Genomic DNA, 20,939 nt, shown 5'->3' with positions numbered 1-20,939 from the left:
GTTTTACGGAGCCCCACACATGATATTCTGGACGTGTCTATTAAAGGATTAGTTCACTTCAGAATTAAAATTTCCTGATAATTTTCTCACCCCCATGTCATCCAAGATGTTTTTGTCTTTCTTTCTTCAGTCGAAAAGAATTTAAGGTTTTTTTTAGGAAAACATTCCAGGATTTTTCTCCTTATTGTGGACGTCACTGGGGTTCAACAGGTACAACGTCACGCGTGACCTTTCCAACGTGATTACGTAATGCGTGGCACATCTCAGAGCAGTCAAGATGAGCATTTGTGGTTAAAAAGTATACAATTTTTTTTTTTCTTAGAAAATGACTGATGGTTTCTCTAGATAAGACTCTTATTCCTCATCTGGGATCATGTAGAGCTCTTTGAAGCTGCACTGAAACTGACATTTGGACCTTCAACCCGTTGAACCCCAGTGAAGTCCACTATATGCTCCTCTGTGTTGGTCAGGTGTGTGTCTCTAGAGGGCAGCAGTCTGTTCCTGAGGGACGTGTCGGGGCCCGAGGGGCCGCTGCAGAGACTCATCACATACGCAGACTGGGTCACCAACTGGGTTTCTGCTGAACTAGTCATCTGTGACTCGGTCAAGGTGATTCCTCAGATTTCATTGAACATTTGCAAATCATGCAAATGTTTATGAATAAAACTGAATGTTCAGAACAGAATAGTTTTTCAAAGCAGGGTTATTATCATTAACTAAAGCTAACTTTTCATAATGTCAGGTGTGTTTGAATATTTCATTGTATTTGTGTTTTATTTTCAGGCACAGACGGCTTTACTTACTCGGTTTCTTGCTGTTGGCAAGTACTGCTACGAGACAAGAAACTTTGCCACCGCCATGCAGATTTTGTCGGGGCTGGAGAATGTGATTGTAAGGCAATTACCGGTAAGAAACGAAACCGCACATAATCCCTTTTTCCGAATCGTGCCACAGTTCCCTCTAAGTGATAAATTATCCCGCACTGAGAGAGTCGTAACCTCATAAGCTCGACTGTATTTGGCATTTTTACTTTATCTTATCTACCAGCTCCAGCAGCTGAAATGTTAATTGCATGTTCCTTTAAACTGATTAAACACTAACTCTATTTTGCAGCCCATTTAAAAGCATGAAAGGGTTCTAATCGACATACATTCAGCATTTTGTGCAGAAACAAAACCGTATTCATCATATTTGGTGTGAAATGAAATTGCATGATAAATGGATCTCATAAGCCATGCTTATTCCCATCTTAATTAGTTTTACAGCATTTCTCCTTCTTTTGTTGGGTTTGTATGTCGAACGGCAGGCGTGGAAGCAGCTGTCGGTGAAGGTGTGCGAGGTTCTGGAGGAGCTCAGGGCTGTGCAGGTGAGACGCTCACATACAGAAGAGCTTATCATACTCACACACTGACCTCGACACACAAGTTGCGTTTCAAATGATGCTGTATACACTATGTAGTTATGCACTATGCAGTTATGTACTATGCACTATGTACTTATGCACTATGTACTTATGCACTATGTGCTTATGTACTGCACTTATACACTATGCACTTATGCACTGCACTTATGCACTATGCTCTTATGCACTATGTACTTATGCACTGCACTTATGCACTATGCACTTATGCACTGCACTTATGCATTATGCACTTATGCACTATGTACTTATGCACTGCACTTATGCATTATGCACTTATGCACTATGTACTTATGCACTGCACTTATGCACTATGCGCTTATGCACTGCACTTATGCACTATGTGCTTATGCAATGTGTACTTATGCAATGCACTTATGCACTATGCGCTTATGCACTATGTACTTATGCACTGCACTTATGCACTATGCACTTATGCACTATGTACTTATGCACTGCACTTATGCACTATGCACTTATGCACTGCACTTATGCATTATGCACTTATGCACTATGTACTTATGCACTGCACTTATGCATTATGCACTTATGCACTATGTACTTATGCACTGCACTTATGCACTATGCGCTTATGCACTGCACTTATGCACTATGTGCTTATGCAATGTGTACTTATGCAATGCACTTATGCACTATGCGCTTATGCACTATGTACTTATGCACTGCACTTATGCACTATGTACTTATGCACTGCACTTATGCACTATGTACTTATGCACTGCACTTATGCACTATGCACTTATGCACTATGCACTTATGCACTATGCACTTATGCATTATGCACTTATGCACTATGTACTTATGCACTGCACTTATGCACTATGCGCTTATGCACTATGTGCTTATGCACTGTGTACTTATGCAATGCACTTATGCACTATGCGCTTATGCACTATGTACTTATGCACTGCACTTATGCACTATGCACTTATGCACTATGTACTTATGAACTGCACTTATGCACTATGCACTATGCACTTATGCACTATGTACTTATGCACTGCACTTATGCACTATGCACTTATGCATTATGCACTTATGCACTATGTACTTATGCACTATGCACTTATGCATTATGCACTTATGCACTGCACTTATGCATTATGCACTTATGCACTATGTACTTATGCACTGCACTTATGCACTATGCGCTTATGCACTGCACTTATGCACTATGTGCTTATGCACTGTGTACTTATGCAATGCACTTATGCACTATGCGCTTATGCACTATGTACTTATGCACTGCACTTATGCACTATGCACTTATGCACTATGTACTTATACACTGCACTTATGCACTATGCGCTTATGCACTGCACTTATGCACTATGCGCTTATGCACTGTTTACTTATGCAATGCACTTATGCACTATGCGCTTATGCACTATGTACTTATGCACTGCACTTATGCACTATGCGCTTATGTACTGCACTTATGCACTATGCGCTTATGCACTATGTACTTATGCACTGCACTTATTCACTATGTACTTATGCACTATGCGCTTATGCACTGCACTTATGCACTATGTACTCACAGATGCTCACATACAAAAGAGCTTATCATACTCACACACTGACCTCGACATATAAGTTGCGTTTCAAATGATGCTGTACACACTATGTAGTTATGCACTATGCAGTTATGTACTATGAATTATGTACTTATGCACTATACACTTATGAATTATGTACTTATGCACTATGCACTTATGAATTATGTACTTATTTACTTATGCTCTATCCACTTATGCACTATGTGCTTATGCACTATCCACTTATGCACTATGCACTTATGAATTATGTATTTATTTACTTATGCACTATGTGCTTATGCATTATGCACTTATGCACTATGTTCTTATGCACATTCTATATTATTTTGTCATTCACCATTAGAGTCTGATGCCCCTCCCCCTCTGCTACATAATTAATGCTGCAACAGTTTAGTGCATGAAGTGCATCATCCGGGTATTTGAAGCGCAGTTTTTACCTTTTTTCAAGGTTGCTAAACTATTTAATTTTTTCCAAAAAAAATATCTGCCTTTTGATGAGACTTTTTTTTAAATTATTATTTCTTATAATCTCCAGACAGTTACACCACCTAAACATTATTTACTTTATGTCCTACTAAATATTAGCTAAATTAATTTTAAAACAGAAACATACTTATCATTACAGAGGTATATTGAAGCCATTGTTTGTGTGAATTGTATTTTTAATGTTGTTTGGAATAAATTATACATTTATGAACTTGTCTGATGCTTTTATCCAAAGTGACTTGCATTGCATTCAAGATTTGTGTTTGATCAGCTCATGCATTCTCTGGGAATCAAACCCATGACTTTGGTGTTGCTAGCCCCATGCTGTACTTTTTTGAGCTACAGAACTAAGTCCCATAAATCCTAAAATTTCTGAGAATAGTGAGGACTGTTAATGATAAGTTCGGCTCTTGTTTCAGGTCTTTCTGAAGAGTGATAATCTGTGTCTGATGGAGGGAGAGAAGCGTCGAGGACGGCCGACTCTCCCAGACGCTCACATCCTGGCCATGCACATACAGCAGCTGGAGATTGGCGCGTTCACCATGACCAGCGGATCATACAAGTGGCCCAAACTGAGGTCTCATCAGTGCACTTACATTTACAGACGCTTGTGTCCAAACTGACATCACAACTTGATGCAACTTCTTTTAAGGCCCCGATATACTTCTAGCATAGACATTTCGATCAAAATCAGGCCAAAACGAAGTTCATTTTGAGAGTTCGAAACAAATTGCCAAAGTGAACTTTCTGGAAGGCTGGTAAACACCTTCAAACTGCCATTGGTCTGTATGGCGATGACATAATAGGTGGGTGTGGCTCTGAGGCTAATTCTGATTGTATTCGTCTGAAAGAAGATAGTCATATACACCTAGGATGGCTTGAGGGTGAGTAAATCATGGGAAAATTTTACTTTATGCATTCGCCTTACTATAGTACCAACACAACTCAGCTTCTGCTCACGCACACATACACTGCAGGTGAGACAGCTGCTAAGGGCAAAGGTCATGGACAGTCAGATGTGGCGGTAATGACGCAGCTGGTGATGCTGCATGCTGGTATGTTGCTCTCCAGGTGTATGTGTGTGTGTTATGAGTTTGTGAAGCAGATGGTGTATGATTGGAAATGCTATGCCCGGGGACATGAGTCCATGCCAGGTGCCCGTAGGGCTGTGTTTGTCGGCAGATTCGGAGGTGGACACACAGCTGGTTGTTGTACATCTGTAGCTCACGGCGCACAGAATCAGGTCACTTGCATACACACATTTAAATGTGCTCTGCTGAAAAAAATTATTTTGTCTGGACTTAAACTCACTGCAATGATTTATGAATTGAGTTGATTCTTAAAGGCCCCGATATACTCACAGCGAAGTTCATTTTCGTTCTTCTCTTAGGGGTAAAAAGAAGATTAAAATACAAACCCGATTCCAAAAAAGTTGGGACACTGTACAAATTGTGAATAAAAAAGGAATGCAATAATTTACAAATCTCATAAACTTATATTTTATTCACAATAGAATATAGATAACATATCAAATGTTGAAAGTGAGACATTTTGAAATGTCATGCCAAATATTGGCTCATTTTGGATTTCATGAGAGCTACACATTCCAAAAAAGTTGGGACAGGTAGCAATAAGAGGCCGGAAAAGTTAAATGTACAGATAAGGAACAGCTGGAGGACCAATTTGCAACTTATTAGGTCAATTGGCAACATGATTGGGTATAAAAAGAGCCTCTCAGAGTGGCAGTGTCTCTCAGAAGTCAAGATGGGCAGAGGATCACCAATTCCCCCAATGCTGCAGCCAAAAATAGTGGAGCAATATCAGAAAGGAGTTTCTCAGAGAAAAATTGCAAAGGCACAGACGTTATCATCATCTACAGTGCATAATATCATCCAAAGATTCAGAGAATCTGGAACAATCTCTGTGCGTAAGGGTCAAGGCCGGAAAACCATACTGGATGCCCGTGATCTTCGGGCCTTTAGACGGCACTGCATCACATACAGGAATGCTACTGTAATGGAAATCACAACATGGGCTCAGGAATACTTCCAGAAAACATTGTCGGTGAACACAATCCACCGTGCCATTCGCCGTTGCCGGCTAAAACTCTGTAGGTCAAAAAAGAAGCCATATCTAAACATGATCCAGAAGCGCAGGCGTTTTCTCTGGGCCAAGGCTCATTTAAAATGGACTGTGGCAAAGTGGAAAACTGTTCTGTGGTCAGATGAATCAAAATTTGAAGTTCTTTTCGGAAAACTGGGACGCCATGTCATCCGGACTAAAGAGGACAAGGACAACCCAAGTTGTTATCAGCGCTCAGTTCAGAAGCTTGCATCTCTGATGGTATGGGGTTGCATGAGTGCGTGTGGCATGGGCAGCTTACACATCTGGAAAGGCACCATCAATGCTGAAAGGTATATCAAAGTTCTAGAACAACATATGCTCCCATCCAGACGTCGTCTCTTTCAGGGAAGACCTTGCATTTTCCAGCATGACAATGCCAGACCACATACTGCATCAATTACAACATCATGGCTGCGTAGAAGAAGGATCCGGGTACTGAAATGGCCAGCCTGCAGTCCAGATCTTTCACCCATAGAAAACATTTGGTGCATCATAAAGAGGAAGATGCGACAAAGAAGACCTAAGACAGTTGAGCAACTAGAAGCCTGTATTAGACAAGAATGGGACAACATTCCTATTCCTAAACTTGAGCAACTTGTCTCCTCAGTCCCCAGACGTGTGCAGACTGTTATAAAAAGAAGAGGGGATGCCACACAGTGGTAAACATGGCCTTGTCCCAACTTTTTTGAGATGTTTTGATGCCATGAAATTTAAACTCAACTTATTTTTCCCTTAAAATGATACATTTTCTCAGTTTAAACATTTGATATGTCATCTATGTTGTATTCTGAATAAAATATTGAAATTTGAAACTTTCACATCATTGCATTCTGTTTTTATTCACAATTTGTACAGTGTCCCAACTTTTTTGGAATCGGGTTTGTACGTGACCGGCGAACATCCCAATGCCGCCCACATTTAGATGAAAATGTAAATATGTGCTGCACACTTTCCTCTCAATAACCAAATAAACACAACAAAAATGACAACTTTGAGAAACAGTGTCTGATCACAGCGATGTGGATGTGTTGTATGGCCTTTAGTCACGTCATGATTATTTATATAGCACTTATAGATATAGCACAATAGAAACATGAAAAAACAGTCTGTGCCACTTTGAGTTAGAATTACATCTTCAATATCTACTACAAAGCTATTCGCGTATGACCTCGACGGACTGAACAGAAAAAATGAACCGGAGAAGATTAACACCTCAAAGAGGTGGAGTTTCATAGCCACACCTACATATTACATCATAGCCATACGGACCAAAGGTGTGGTTTCAAAGGTGTTTACTAGTCAGAACAAACTTTTTTGGAAAGTTCCTTATTATTATTATTGCTATTATTATTATTATTATTATTATTATTATTATTATTAAATAAAAATATTAAAAAAATCACACACACAAAAAAATTTAATATTTCACTGTAAAATAAAAGAATGAGTATTTAAGAAAAGTAATATAATAAGAAAGTTATTTAATTACTATATTACTATTATTATTGCTAATATTATTAATTTACTAAGTAAAAAATATCAAAATTACTGAATAAAAACAAAAATAAAATAATTTTCCCTGAAAATTAAAAAAAAAAAAGTATTTAAGAAAAGTAATATAATAATAATAATAATAATAATAATAATAATAATTTTACTGTACATTACTAATTTAAATTACAATTATAATATGTATGGCTGTCTATATATAAAAAGTGCTAAATAAAATCAAATAAAATAATTTTCCCTGAAAGTAACAAAATAATAACAAAAATAATAATTTTATTTTACATTACAACTTTAAAATTACAATTATAATATTTATGGCTGCCTATATATAAAAATTACTAAATAAAATCAATTAAAATCATTATCCTTGAAAATTAAAAAACTGAGAATTTAAGGAAATTAATATAATAATAATAATAATAATAATTTAATTTTACATTGCAACTTTAAAATTACAATTATAATATTTATGGCTGTCTTCATTTCTCGAGATTTTATTTTGTCAGGGAGCCCTTGAAGCTTCTCTTTTGTAAACAATTGGTGGTTTCTTCTTACTCCAAATTTGTGAAGATAAATGATGCATGTTGCTTTTCAAATGCACACTTATTGTTTTATTTTGCTTGTGTTGCTCTGAGATCATGAGCTGCTCGTATGTAAATGAACACAAATCAGCGCTTCACTCTGAAACACACAGAGCTTGTATTTATTTAATTAAATGCAGCCTTTGCCCTTTCATAATCGCACTATAAGCCCTATCGTGATTTCAGTTTTAGTTTGATTAATCGTACAGCCCTACAAAACACCACTCAGATTTTCTGTCAAATGTAAAAATATGATTCTTTTATTAGACCTTTCCCTCTGGCATCTATAAAGGAGGTGATGTGTCGAGTCTGTCTTGTTTGTGACACGCTCTGCTTCTCTCCTGTCAGGAACATTGCTCGTGTGGTCAGTCAGATCCATGCGTTTCAGGAGCATCTCTATTCCTACCCTCCTGACCTTGAGCTGCAGTCGTACCTGCGTGGGCGAATCGCACGATTCAGCAAGTGTGACGTCCCCCTCCTCGCCTCCGACAACGATGCCAACTTCAACCAGACGGCCAGCGATCGCTATGCACACAGGATCCAGGACACACTGCGCAGGGTCAAAGCCTCGTTTCAGTGAGCGAACGAGCGCTGTCCTAAAGCGAGATGGCACAGATGTGGACGCAAACCACCCGTGAAACACAAGCCGTATCATGTCCAGACTCTTTACGGATACTGATGAGGAATTCTGTGCCAGAAAGCATAGATACTGGGATTGCACAGGACATAGGTGTGTTAACTGATGAATTTCCTCGTTAATAGGACTTGGGTACGCATCTTTACCAGCCTTCGCTTCAGTATAACATGCTCATACAAACCAGTTTCCATTTGATGAATGGATGGTTCACTTTAAAGGACAAAGACTCATCAAGTTTTTTGACAGCTACACAACCAAATAATTTAGTCTGGTTATTTATAGGTTTATTGATGATAATTATTGAGAAATTATTAATTATATTAATACATTTGAGTTAAGATTCAACCTTTTGAAATCGAGGCGCTTGAAACTCCTCCAGAGAATAGAGAAAAGTATTATACTTTTAAAAATAGACTATATTTCTACACCGTGGTAAAGTAATCTTAGAAAACATAAATTTGGGTATAATTTAACTTGTTGCATTTGCGTCTCTCCGTTTTGTAATGTTCTTTAAATTGGGACACTTTTGTCATTTCCCTGTTTTAAAGTTCACATGCACATTATTATGCATCTTTCTCATTAGAATTGAACTTAACATGGTCCCTCTGAGTGAAAATTATTTCTGCCTGATTTGTTCCCTGTGGTAACAGCCCTGTATTTTAAAGAGGACCTATTATGCCCTTTTTTGATTCTACTAGAACAGGTTTTCATGCTTGAATGTTCATTATTTTCCTCATATTCTCCATTGTTGCAGCTCCTCTCTTCCCAGTCTGTCAGTAACGCTCTGTTTCTATGAAGCCCCTCCTTCTGAAAAGCACAGTGTGCTCTGATTGGTCGGCTGGAACAGTGTGTTGTGATTGGTCGAGCGCTTCGAGCGTGTTTGGGAAATGTCCCGCCCCTTACCATAACCGCCAGTTTCAACACACTACTAACTCAACCAGGCCCCGCCCCTTTATTCTGCGTATGAATTATTTAAATGAGAAATATTGTGTTCGTTCCCGGAAGAAAACTCAAGACTACAATGGAGGCGTTTCAGGGAGTTCAGAAACAGTGACACTGATATAGAGAATAACTCCTGCTGGAGGGATTTTGGAAACCTTTTTCATGCTCAAACAGCAACATTACACACTAAAGACAGATGAAAAAGCATACTAGGTCCTCTTTAAGAAAACCTTTGGTTTGAATTGTAAGCATATTATCAATAAGGGTTTTCTTAACTTAAGGCGTTTGTTGTAACTGGCTCCTGATCTTTTGTTAATGTAGTCACTCTGGATAAAAGCGTGGCTAAACCAATAAATGTAAATATAACCTGATGTCTCCAGGTTTCAGTCTACAAATAATATTTTAGACTTGAACAAACCCAGCTGATTTAGACAAGAAGCACATTGTTTACAGTGCAGGATTAAGTGTTAAAGGGTTAGTTCACCCAAAAATGAAAATTCTGTCATTTATTACTCACCCTCATGTCGTTCCACACCTGTAAGAGCTTCGTTCATCTTCAGAACACAAATTAAGATATTTTTGATAATCTGATGGCTCAGTGAGGCCTTCATTGCCAGCAAGATAATTAACACTTTCAAACATCCAGAAAGCTACTAAAGACGTATTTAAAGCAGTTCATGTGAGTACAGTGGTTCAACCTTAATGTTATGAAGCGACAAGAATACTTTTTGTGTGCCAAAAAAACAAAATAACGACTTTTCAACAATATCTAGTGATGGGCGATTTCAAAACACTGCTTCATGAAGCTTCGAAGCTTTACGAATTGTAACGTAACGAAGCCTCGTTTACTGAAATCATGTGACTTTCACGCTCCAAACCACTGTTTGATTGTCCTTTTGCTAGCTAGATGTCAAGAAATCTACATATCAGCCTGTTAGTATTGTTTGAAAATATCGCCATTCGGTATAACCAAAAGTGTCATTCGGTGTAACTGAAAGTTTGGTTAAACCAAATGACTTTTTTGGTGACAAATTTTGTCCATCTTTTAAAAAATTACAAAAGCAGTGTTAATTGATTATAAAAACCACATGATCTCATTGTTAACACTTAAAGGGTTAGTTCACCCAAAAATTAAAAATCTGTCATTTATTACTCACCCTCATGTCGTTCCACACCCGTAAGACCTTTGTTAATCTTCGGAACACAAATTAAGATATTTTTGATGAAATCCGATGGCTCCGTGAGGCCTCCATAGGGAGCAATAACATTTCCTCTCTCAAGATCCATTAATGTACTAAAAACATATTTAAATCAGTTCATGTGAGTACAGTGGATTGCGTGTCAAATGGCCAAACTACTGAAATCACATGATTTTGGTGCTCCGAACTGCTGATTCGACACAAAAGATTCATAATGCTCCGAAGCGCCAAAGTCACGTGATTTCAGCAGTTTGACACGCGATCCGAATCATGATCCGACACAGAAGAATCATAACGCACCGAAGCTTTATGAAGCAGTGTTTTGAAATTGGCCATCACTAAATAAGTTATTTTGTTTTTTTTGGTGCACCAAAAATATTCTCACCGCTTTATAATATTAATATTGAACCACTGTACTCACATGAACTGATTTAAATATGTTTTTAGTACATTAATGGATCTTGAAAGAGGAAATGTCATTGCTACGAAAAATGTGATTTCAACAAAAATATCTTAATTTGTGTTCCGAAGATTAATGAAGGTCTTACGGGTGTGGAACGGCATGAGGGTGAGTAATAAATGACAGCATTTTCATTTTTGGGTGAACTAACCCTTTAATAAAACTTCAAAATTGATTATATCTCCATTATGTTTTTTTACACTGTTAAAAACCTTATACATCAATAACCCAAATAACATAACATGGTCTCTAGTTTATTTTACGTAACAACAAACACATACAACCAAAACAGGCATAGCCTAGGCCTAATTATCATTAACAAAATTTAAAAAAAAAAAAAAAACTTGAACAAACTTTAGGCTAGATTCAACCTTGAGTCACAATTCATGAATGTGCTGTGAACTGCAGTTAAATACGTTTAAGACCATTTGGCCTAATATTTTCAATTTTACCAAACAACAAACACAAAATCATTCTGTTATTGCATAACATCACTAAAACCCTGTAAATAAGCATTTTTGTCCCACAAACCATGCCCCACCACACATTTTCACTGACTGAAGTACCGTCCCACTTTTTGAAACCACATTTCCTAAAGTGGGTCACTGGGAAATTTGTTAAAAAAATATAAAATATGTAGTTTATACATACAAAGTTATAATATTTTTTGATGGGCAAACATTTCATAATCACATTGGGTCAAAAAGTACCAGGATTGTTTTGTTTAAAATGAACTTATTCTCCTTAACATTGAACTTTGGGTGGATTTCAAGGTGCTCCACCTTCAGAAATGACTGGACATTTGAGAGGTTATGTGATTTTGATCACATGCCACCACAGCTTTGTCTAACCCATAGTTTCACTGGTGTATTTACACATGTCCCACTTTAAAGCAATTCACCCTGTGTATTACTGAACTGTAAACAAAATAGCTCTCAGTTACCTTCTTGTTTATGCAAAAAGCATCATCACACTCACAATCCTTCATATTTTATTCAGTAACACCGATTTTTTTGCTGAAATGTTTTTGTTTTTTGAGCCTCTGATGTGAGACTGTCGCGGAGGCGAGGAAACGCGCGCCCCCGGAGGCGCAGTGGCGCGCGGCGGATCCTCCTCATTGTTCTGTGACGGATCAAAGCGCTTCAGATAAAGGCTTTAATTGCGAGTCAAAGAGCTCGAGCCTCCTGCACTATAGATCATTGATAAAGGAAACAGTCAACATGCCGTTATCGTCATTGTCCAGTTAAACGATGCTTTCAAAGGCTCCTTCTCTCATTCACAGACATTCTAATACAGTCAGATAACGCCGAAGCCCTGATTAACTGCAGACCTCTGTTGCAAAGCTGCTTCACATGCCATTATTTCTGATTATCGCGAATATTATTGAATCACAATCTGTGCTCTTTTGTTTGATCATGAAACCTCAAATAAACATTATTAGGCCTATATATGAAGACTTTTGAATTGAGTTGTTGAATATATAGATATTCGGATTGCCTTATTGCGTGGTGAACTTAAGATTTAGGCTACATTGTTGCAACATTAAATATGCATAGGCACACATGCACATTTATGCATACACATAATTAAAATTTAGTCCATTATAAAGAAATAAATGCAAGTGTTGCACAGTTGTAGGTTATTGGTGCAAGTAGATATTTTCACTGTGCCTGAGTAGTTGAGTTGAGTCAGTGGATCAGGCCTTAAGCTTGTCCGGGTGTGAATTTGCATTTGAACTGCTGGTCAATCAAAGTTAATTGTGTTGCTACTGTAATCCCTTTGATCCGTGATGTTTGCCAATGTCACCAAACGCTGTGACGGTGGCGCCAGAGACTCCACGGGACATCAGCATGTGTTAATGCAGGGCCATTTGAACCGCGGTGACGTCACACCTCTGTTTCCACTGTACTGAAACACAGACACATAGCAGAAACTACATAGGCTATACAAAGAGAAACTATATTTTTATGTTTTTCCCCCCATATTCGACTTTTTCTTTTTCTTTCTTTTTTTTTTTTAAATCTCGAAGCAACACATAGTTGTTTTTATTTTTCAACTGATGTCACAACAGAATAAGCATAAAACCCCTAAAATATTTAGAGGCTGATTTATAAGCAAAGTTTGTCAAATGCCAGAATGTAGGAGCAGATATGTTGAAAAGTCATAGGAAAAATAATAGTCTTTAATTAAAAAAAAAAAAATATTAGAATCACAGTATTAATATTTTCCAATGATGTCACAGAACAGAATAAGTCCTAAATATTATTTAGAGGCTGATATATAAGCAAAATTCATCAAATGCTAAAATTTAGGAACAGAAAGGCCTAAAAAAGTGTTGAAAAAATAACATTTTATTGGTCTTACTTTTTTTATTTCTTTAAAGTTCTGACCATTTAACTGTTTTGGAATTTTTTTTCTTCTATTTTCTATTGTTTTGTTCTATTTTACTATAAAGGTATATTTTTTAAATATACATTTATAGTAAAATATAAAATATATATTTATATATATATATATATATATATATATATATATATATTTAATAATACAGAGGTCTGTATATACATAAGTATAAAAATTATATATATATATATATATATATATATATATATATATATATATATATATAACAAAATGATTATATAGGGTGGTTTGAGATGAAGTGGAATAAGTGTCCCAATCAACCTCAAAGGCAAAAAGTGTCCCAATCACCCTGAATTCACCCTATATATTATAATTTTGTTTATTTTATTTGGTAGGTTAATAATATAGAGGTCTGAAGGGAAATTACGTCAAATACCGTGATTAATTATTAATTAAAAATTTGTATAAAATTAAAAAGTATTAAAATCGTTTTCCGGCCGTTTCAGCTTGTTTTTTCTCCCGTTAAAGCTTCAAGTTTCCATTCTCACCGCTGCAGTTTTCCACATAAACGCGGCACTCTGGATCCAGTTGTTCTGACACTCATCTCTGTTTGAAGAGGATGCAGACAGCTGGATGAGCCAGAGGTTCTCACAGACAAGCTGGCGCCAGGCTTTCACACAATCACAGGATATGTAAAGACTTCAATAACGAGCCATTAGGCCTAATGATTGAGAATCGATCAGGCGTTAACTCCTCCATGCATATGTTAATGTGATCCCGGGACGCGCTATATATACCGAGGCCGCTTCTGGAGGCCTGGCAAACAGTCTTGGATTGTACTCGGATAGATTCACTTCCTTTGCTCGGAGAAAAGACACACAGCAATCATGGTGAAGAAGTTTTCTGTGGACTGGCTCGCTCAAAGCTTTCATGATTCGGCGCCTCAAGCGGTTCTGGAGCCGGAGAAAAAGACGCACAGGCCTCACGTGCCGTGTGTGGTTCAGCCGAGACCACCGACATCTTATGACAAGGTTTATTTGCAGCCAAAACCAAAGGTCACCAAAGCTGAACAGAAACCAGAATCCACGAAAGAAGCCATAACCCAGGCTGCACCAAGAAATTGCTCGTCTCCAAGCTGTAAGTACTCATTGACTTCACAAATTGATTTCGATTAATTTCTATTGATAGTATAAATGATAATTGAGCGTGTTTTAATGGTATGCATCATTCAGTTTCAGAAAACAGCGGTTATTCATCCGGTTATGAGAGTGAAGCGGCCGCGTCTGAATGCGCATCCGTCGAAGATGGAAACGACGTGGAGAAAGATGGTGCGACGCGCAGAATCAGAACCAAATTCACACCGGAACAGATCGACAAACTTGAAAAAATCTTCAACAAGCACAAATATCTGGATGCGGGAGAGAGAGTGAAAACAGCCCTGAAGCTCAATCTGTCAGAAACACAGGTGAGACGCGTTTATCAAACTTCATAATCTTCAGTTGGTACTTTATTTACATTCAGCAAACGCTTTCTCCAAAGCTTTGAACAATAGAACATGTTTTTAAATACGCATGCGCTTTGCTCTTCAGGTCAGAACCTGGTTCCAGAACCGCAGGATGAAGCTGAAGCGCGAGGTGCAGGAGATGCGCGCGGACTATCTGCTGCCACCGATGGTTCTGCCGCACGTGCACCCGGTTCAGTACCACTGCTACGACAGACAGCGACTTCCGTTTCCTCCTCAAGGCCCTCTGATGCATCAGATCCCGTCGCAGCAGCACATGATGCCACATCTTCCTCATCATCACCTCATGATGCCGAGGCAACATTACTACTGAAGACGCGTTTAAAGACTCTCTCCTTTGAAACACTTAAATCACATTCTGTGTGCAATATCTGTACAGTTTGTAAAGAATTATAGCGAGGTAAATGTTTAAGTAAAAAGAAGAGTTTATTTATGATCAGAAATAAAGTATGTTTTATGCCAAAGTTTGCTTGCTGGTTTGTTCGAACTCTACAAGATTAAAGTTCACATTTGATAGAGTGATTAGATCTGAGTTTCTTAGTTTCGATTGAATGCACTGACTTACACATTATTTAGGAGTTTTCTTGAATCATTCCGCATTCATTACGTAAGTTAAAGTCATTTATTGATCATCACAAGCACATTTCATGGCTCAGTTGTGGCCTCACCTCGTGCGTAAAACATTAATGCATGGGATGAAAGACAAATCGTCTCTCTTTAAACCCAGTACAAATAGAATGAACGTCAGTAGATTACTGTTGATATTACTGACTGTATATAGGTTTTACATGCATGAAAATGCATAGCATAAATAAACTTCAGAAAATAAAAGTTCAAATTATAACCAGATGGTTTTAGACTCTTTTAGAACTTTTTTTTTATAGAAAACCCACACAGAAACCTACAATGTACATCAAAACTTTTATATGCAAATAACAATATGCATGGTTCTTTTGATGTTGCTAAGGTGCTGCATTAGTCCTTGAAGAATTTAAAGCAAACATGATGCCATTTGTGCACACTGGGATAAGGAGGATCTACAATAATATGAGTGAGATTTATTTAAATCAAATGTAGGCGCCAAAGAAACCCTAAACAAACCAGGCCAGGCTATTGATCCTCAGGAGCCGCTGCGCCACAGCCTCATGCCGCGCTTTCATATGCGTGTCAACTCAGTCTGTTTGTCTCCGCCGCACTTCAAACGAGACCTAACGAGCAGATCATGGTCAACAATTAGTCCTAATTAAGTCGCCTATTGATGAGTTTACACTAGCCACATAATCCCAACAGACTGGCTCCATCATGTCTGGGTTGTGTGTGTGTGTTTTCACGTTACAGTGGAGATGTATTTATTGATCGTCCTGTAATATTAGCCCCGTGATGACATTAAAACTAACGGCCATCGAGGTCAATAACTTCAATCAAATCAATCATAGGTCATAACGCGTGACTAAGTCATTATTTTATACCATCATTGAGGCATATCTCACAACAATGTGATTTTTTCAATCCAACCCAAAACATTCAAAACGATCTCCTAGTACTTCATATCTATAGCATGAGTTTATGTTGTATTTGGCGTACTATTTATACGCTGAAATTACTTTTTGCATGCATATGATACGCAATGGGTAGGATTAGTGGTGTGGGGTAGGGGCATATTACATGTATGCCAAAAGTATGTATCATATGCATGCCAAATGCACGCCGAAAATTGCGTATGCCTATCATATGCATGCCAAAATGGGTATCATACAAGCCGAAAATCGTGTGCATGCTGAAACTGCGTATCATATGCATGCCAACAAATTGCTTCTCACATGAGGCCAAAGCTGCATATCATATGCACACCGAAAATTATGTATCATACGCAGGCCAAAAATTGCATATCATATACACGTCAAATGCACGCTGAAAAGTGCGTATTACATGCACATCAAACACATGCCTATCATCAATGGTCTTTTCAGTGCAAGCCAAATAGAAACAGAAAATAGTGCAACTGATATGCCCTTTCATGTGCACTTTCGGACTCAAATATTTCTATTATGTGTTTATTTAGGTTCAGCAAAGACTTTTGATTGCTTTTTCTTGAAGTTGCATTATGACTATTTAGTTTCTTGATTAATAATGCCATCAATCATCATGATTATTCAAGAGCATTTTACATGAAAATATTTCAGTCTTTCTACTTCAAAATTCACTTCAAAAGTGTTACTTGCCATTTCTTTGTGATTATTTGTGCAATTTACTGGCAAAGATTGTAAATCCTAAACCAGTTTTATTCAATGTATTTTTTGCAACATAAGACTGTATGTTTAATTAAATTGAACCTGCGATATATCTCATTGGTATTGTATCTGATTTATATTCTTAAAATATATGAAACTATCATGGGACTCGCAGAAGTTTGTGAGGCGCCAGAGACGCATTTAAATCTTTGCCATTCGACATCAAACGCTTTTCTCTTTTCCTCTCGATCAGCACCATGTAGTTCTCATTGACAGAAGACAAAGGAGGAGAAACACCCTCTGTAGACACCAGGTTTGGATAGAGAGCCGGTATGCTTCTGCAAAAGGCCAATATTCCACACCCATGATGTCCAAATGAAAACGCGTTTAATGATTTAATGCAATAAACACGCATTTTCTGGATTTCCATAGATTGGAGCTATAGAACTATAATGGGGATCAAGACTTAATCCGACTGTAAGTAAAACAGCGATCCACCCAAAGCCATTCTTTCACTCTTTCATCTTCACATTATCGGCCGATGGATTATGTCTTGTCTTGAGTGGATGACCATTGATTGTATCAATGTGAATCAGCGCTGATGATTATTCATCTGTTCTTCTCAGGTACTTGAGGTGCTCAGACACGGTGGCGCCTGGATATCACAAGTACTCTGAACGTGTGAACAAGCCCATTGCGACATATATTAGCTTCAATTACAACACCCATCAGAGAGTTATAATTCCGCCGAGAGTCTCTTTACGCATGCAAATGAGCGGAGCGGACCTTCATAAAGTCAGGCCTGAGCTGAGGAACTACAGCTGATCAACTTGTGTTTAGATATTGTCAAACTAAGAGGAAACATCATGTCCAAGAAGTTCTCCGTGGAGTGGTTGTCCCAGAGTTTCCATGACCAGGATCATTCGCACAAACCGTGTGCAACAGAAGCGCTCCATCTGATTGGAGAAGTGGCGAACAAGGCCCCGTCTTCCCCTACAAGTGAGTATGACTTTCTCACCGCGCTGTCCAGGTTATTCTGGCTTTTGAAACGCATCTAACAGGTTCTTCCCATCTCTTCAGATAGTTGTGGGTACACATCGGCCTCTGAGAGCGATGTGGGTGAAGACAGTGAAGGAGAATCCGGGCCGCAGCGCCGCGTCAGAACCAAGTTCACCTCCGAGCAGATCTCGAGCCTGGAGAAAACCTTCAGCAAACACAAATACCTCGGAGCGACTCAGAGACGGAAAATAGCAGAAAAGCTGCATCTGTCTGAAACGCAGGTATACATGAGAGGAGCTGACATGTTTTTCTGTAATTCTTGTGATATTTTGTTTTATAATCATTGCATTTTAACAATGCATTTGACTGAACTAATGCAAGATTTTACGTGAATGATTTGAAATATTTTCTATTGTAGGTCCTAAACCTTAGAACAAGCTTCAGTTTAATGTCAGATCAGTTTTCGAAAACATTTTTAGTCTTTAGCTTTTGAATAAGTTTTAAGTTTAGGTTGTGCATTTCTCTAGTTATTTTATTTTATTTGTTTATTTTTATTTTAAAGCATAAACATTAAAAAGATTAGTATTTAATTATTGTTTATTTTTTAATTTTCTACATATCTCTAAAAAGTTTTTGTTTTATTTTATTTAATTATTTTATTTTAAAGCATAAACATTAAAAACATTATTTTTTATTTTAAAAAATATCTAAAATTATTTATTTATTTATTTTGAATTTTCATTTTTAACATCTCATTATAGATACCATGTTTATATATGCAGGTAATACTGGGATGTACATTTCTCTAAAAAGTTAGATTATTTTATTTTATTTTTGTATTTTAAAGCATAAACATAAAAAAATGGTGTTTAATTATTGATTTTTTATACATTTGTTTATTTATTTTTAATTTGTATTTGTTTTTAACATCTCATTATAGATACCATGTTTACCAATATATATATGCAGGTAATACTGGGATGTGCATTTCTCTACAAAGTTTTTAATTTAATTTAATTTAATTTAATTTAATTTAATTTAATTTAATTTAATTTAATTTAATTTAATTTAATTTAATTTATCTTTTTTTCTAAAGCATAAAACATAACATATTAGTTATTGATATTTTATTTTAAAAATTATATTAAATTATTTATTTATTTATTTAGATTTTGCATTTTTAACATCTGCATTTAGGTTGATTTGGATACTTTTCCCCCAGTCATTTCAATGGCAAAAAGTGTTCCAATCAAGCTGAATATATATATATATATATTCTGATTTTTACTTGTATTTATAGAAGAGTATTGTGATTAAATGTGTATTGCCCTTTGGTTTAAGATGTGCCCTTTGAGAATTGAATCCTCACGATGTTGATATTAATTTCAATATGTTTTCTTTATTTTTTTTAGGTGAAAACATGGTTCCAGAACAGACGGATGAAGCTGAAGCGGGAGGTTCAGGACATGCGCGCTGCGGACTTTTTTGTGCCGACTGTTTTGCCGCCAGTGACATCATTTCAGCACCACGCAGTGAGCGGACAGCGCGCGCGCCTCTTTTACCCCGCGCGTGCACTGCAGCGGATTCCTGTGCAACAAATGCCGCAACAGCAGCACCTCCACCCGATGCTGTTTGCTCCTGTTACTTTTAAACATTTTCTTTGATTTGAAATTATCTGTAATCTAGAATCTAGATGTAATATAAAGAGTGCCCCAAAAGGGTTTTTTTGTAAGTAAAATTCAGAAGCACTGTATGTAGTTCTATATAAAAACATCTATATGTATGTACATAATTAAATATTGTCTTTACGCAAAATATGAAGAAAATAAAACAAATAATGCATTGACTCAGGCGTTTTGCAGTTATTTAATGGCTTAATAAAGAATATTATGAATTCAATCAAATGGAGGACACCAATATCAAACCGTTTTATATGTAATATATTTTTATTTACTCATCGAAATGCATAAAACTTTGATAGCCTATACAGAGATGAATTAATTCATGTCCAATTTAATAGTGACTGAAACCTATATTATACTGTAGATTCATATTTACTTAATCACAATGCTCAAAACCTCAATATGTTTTAGTGTTTGGCGTCGGACTGTATCTGCGGCCTCATTCATAAACGTTGCGTAGAAACACTACAAACCATCCTTCCTCAAATATGCGCGCCTGTGATTCAGAGAACAAACGTACGCACACGTCAGAACATGACGTGCACTAAGCACTGTTTCACGTCACAGACCATTGTTCTAAAGAAGGTTGGCGTAGATTTTAGCGTGCGCGCTGCTCTCTCGACTGGTGTCTGTGTTTATGTGCTCGTGTGGGCAGATCCACGCAGCGCGACAGAAGCTCTCGGGCCATTAGCACCTTGAGAAGAACATCAAAGCCACTGTAACGAGCAGATGATTGAGATCCACTGAGATCAGTTGAGTTTGAATGGAGAAGTTCACACCCGCTGCAGAGGCGACAAACTCTGGCGCCACGAAGTCTGTCATGATCCTGATCAGCGGTGAATGTGAGCTGAAGATCAGGTGTTAATAAAGCCAACAAACCTCCAACACACTGAGCACACGTGACGCGCTGCACAGCTGGCTCTCTTTAAACACACAAATACAGTTACAAAACCACAGTTCTTCATTAATTATGGTACTTTGGATTTTATTTTATTCAAAGATTGCAACTAGTGTATTTATACTGCAAAAACAAACAAAAAAGCTCATTATTTCCCTTAATTTATTTTTAATGAGTTTCTTTTCTTTTCTTTTTGTACACTAAAGAACGCTGGGTTAAAAACAACCCAAGTTGAGCTGAAAATGGACAGACCTATAGCAGTTGGGTTGTTTTAACCCAGCGGTTGGGTTAAATGTTTGACCAGC

At 37.3% G+C, this 20,939-nt stretch overlaps 3 protein-coding genes across 4 annotated transcripts in view; all 3 read left to right on the top strand.

Moving 5' to 3' along the window:
* LOC125276500 (kinase non-catalytic C-lobe domain-containing protein 1) overlaps positions 1–9,121 on the top strand; it is a 52,754-nt gene extending 43,633 nt beyond the window's left edge. For both annotated transcript variants that reach the window (XM_048204024.1, XM_048204027.1), the window contains 5 exons: positions 471–609; positions 784–906; positions 1,307–1,366; positions 3,906–4,063; positions 8,049–9,121. In XM_048204024.1, the coding sequence (XP_048059981.1) occupies positions 471–609; positions 784–906; positions 1,307–1,366; positions 3,906–4,063; positions 8,049–8,280 (712 nt within the window). In that variant the 3' untranslated portion in view covers positions 8,281–9,121. The remainder of the gene's footprint in view (positions 1–470; positions 610–783; positions 907–1,306; positions 1,367–3,905; positions 4,064–8,048) is intronic.
* Positions 9,122–13,586: 4,465 nt separating this feature from the next.
* vox (ventral homeobox) lies at positions 13,587–15,181 on the top strand. The gene is made up of 3 exons (XM_048204022.1): positions 13,587–14,439; positions 14,535–14,767; positions 14,892–15,181. Exons 1-3 carry the CDS (start codon positions 14,190–14,192, stop codon positions 15,135–15,137), a joined length of 729 nt encoding a protein of 242 aa, XP_048059979.1. The 5' UTR covers positions 13,587–14,189; the 3' UTR covers positions 15,138–15,181.
* Positions 15,182–17,911: 2,730 nt separating this feature from the next.
* On the top strand, positions 17,912–19,889 carry vent (ventral expressed homeobox). Its single transcript, XM_048204023.1, has 3 exons — positions 17,912–18,054; positions 18,136–18,335; positions 19,467–19,889. The coding sequence occupies exons 1-3, from the start codon at positions 17,922–17,924 to the stop codon at positions 19,716–19,718; spliced, it is 585 nt and encodes a 194-aa protein (XP_048059980.1). The 5' UTR covers positions 17,912–17,921; the 3' UTR covers positions 19,719–19,889.
* The last annotated feature ends 1,050 nt before the right edge of the window (positions 19,890–20,939 follow it).

This window comes from Megalobrama amblycephala, linkage group LG10 (genome assembly GCF_018812025.1).
Source record: "Megalobrama amblycephala isolate DHTTF-2021 linkage group LG10, ASM1881202v1, whole genome shotgun sequence".
Taxonomy (NCBI): Eukaryota; Metazoa; Chordata; class Actinopteri; order Cypriniformes; family Xenocyprididae; genus Megalobrama; species Megalobrama amblycephala.
Note: the sequence above shows the minus strand (reverse complement) of the source record. Positions and strands in the feature narration are given on the sequence as shown.

Coding starts and splice junctions, on each gene's coding strand:
- vent (XM_048204023.1), top strand. CDS start 17,922: ATGTCCAAGAAGTTCTCCGTGGAGTGGTTGTCCCAGAGTTTCCATGAC. Junction 18,055..18,135: donor GGCCCCGTCTTCCCCTACAA/GTGAGTATGACT, acceptor CCATCTCTTCAG/ATAGTTGTGGGTACACATCG. Junction 18,336..19,466: donor TGCATCTGTCTGAAACGCAG/GTATACATGAGA, acceptor TATTTTTTTTAG/GTGAAAACATGGTTCCAGAA.
- vox (XM_048204022.1), top strand. CDS start 14,190: ATGGTGAAGAAGTTTTCTGTGGACTGGCTCGCTCAAAGCTTTCATGAT. Junction 14,440..14,534: donor AAATTGCTCGTCTCCAAGCT/GTAAGTACTCAT, acceptor TGCATCATTCAG/TTTCAGAAAACAGCGGTTAT. Junction 14,768..14,891: donor TCAATCTGTCAGAAACACAG/GTGAGACGCGTT, acceptor TTTGCTCTTCAG/GTCAGAACCTGGTTCCAGAA.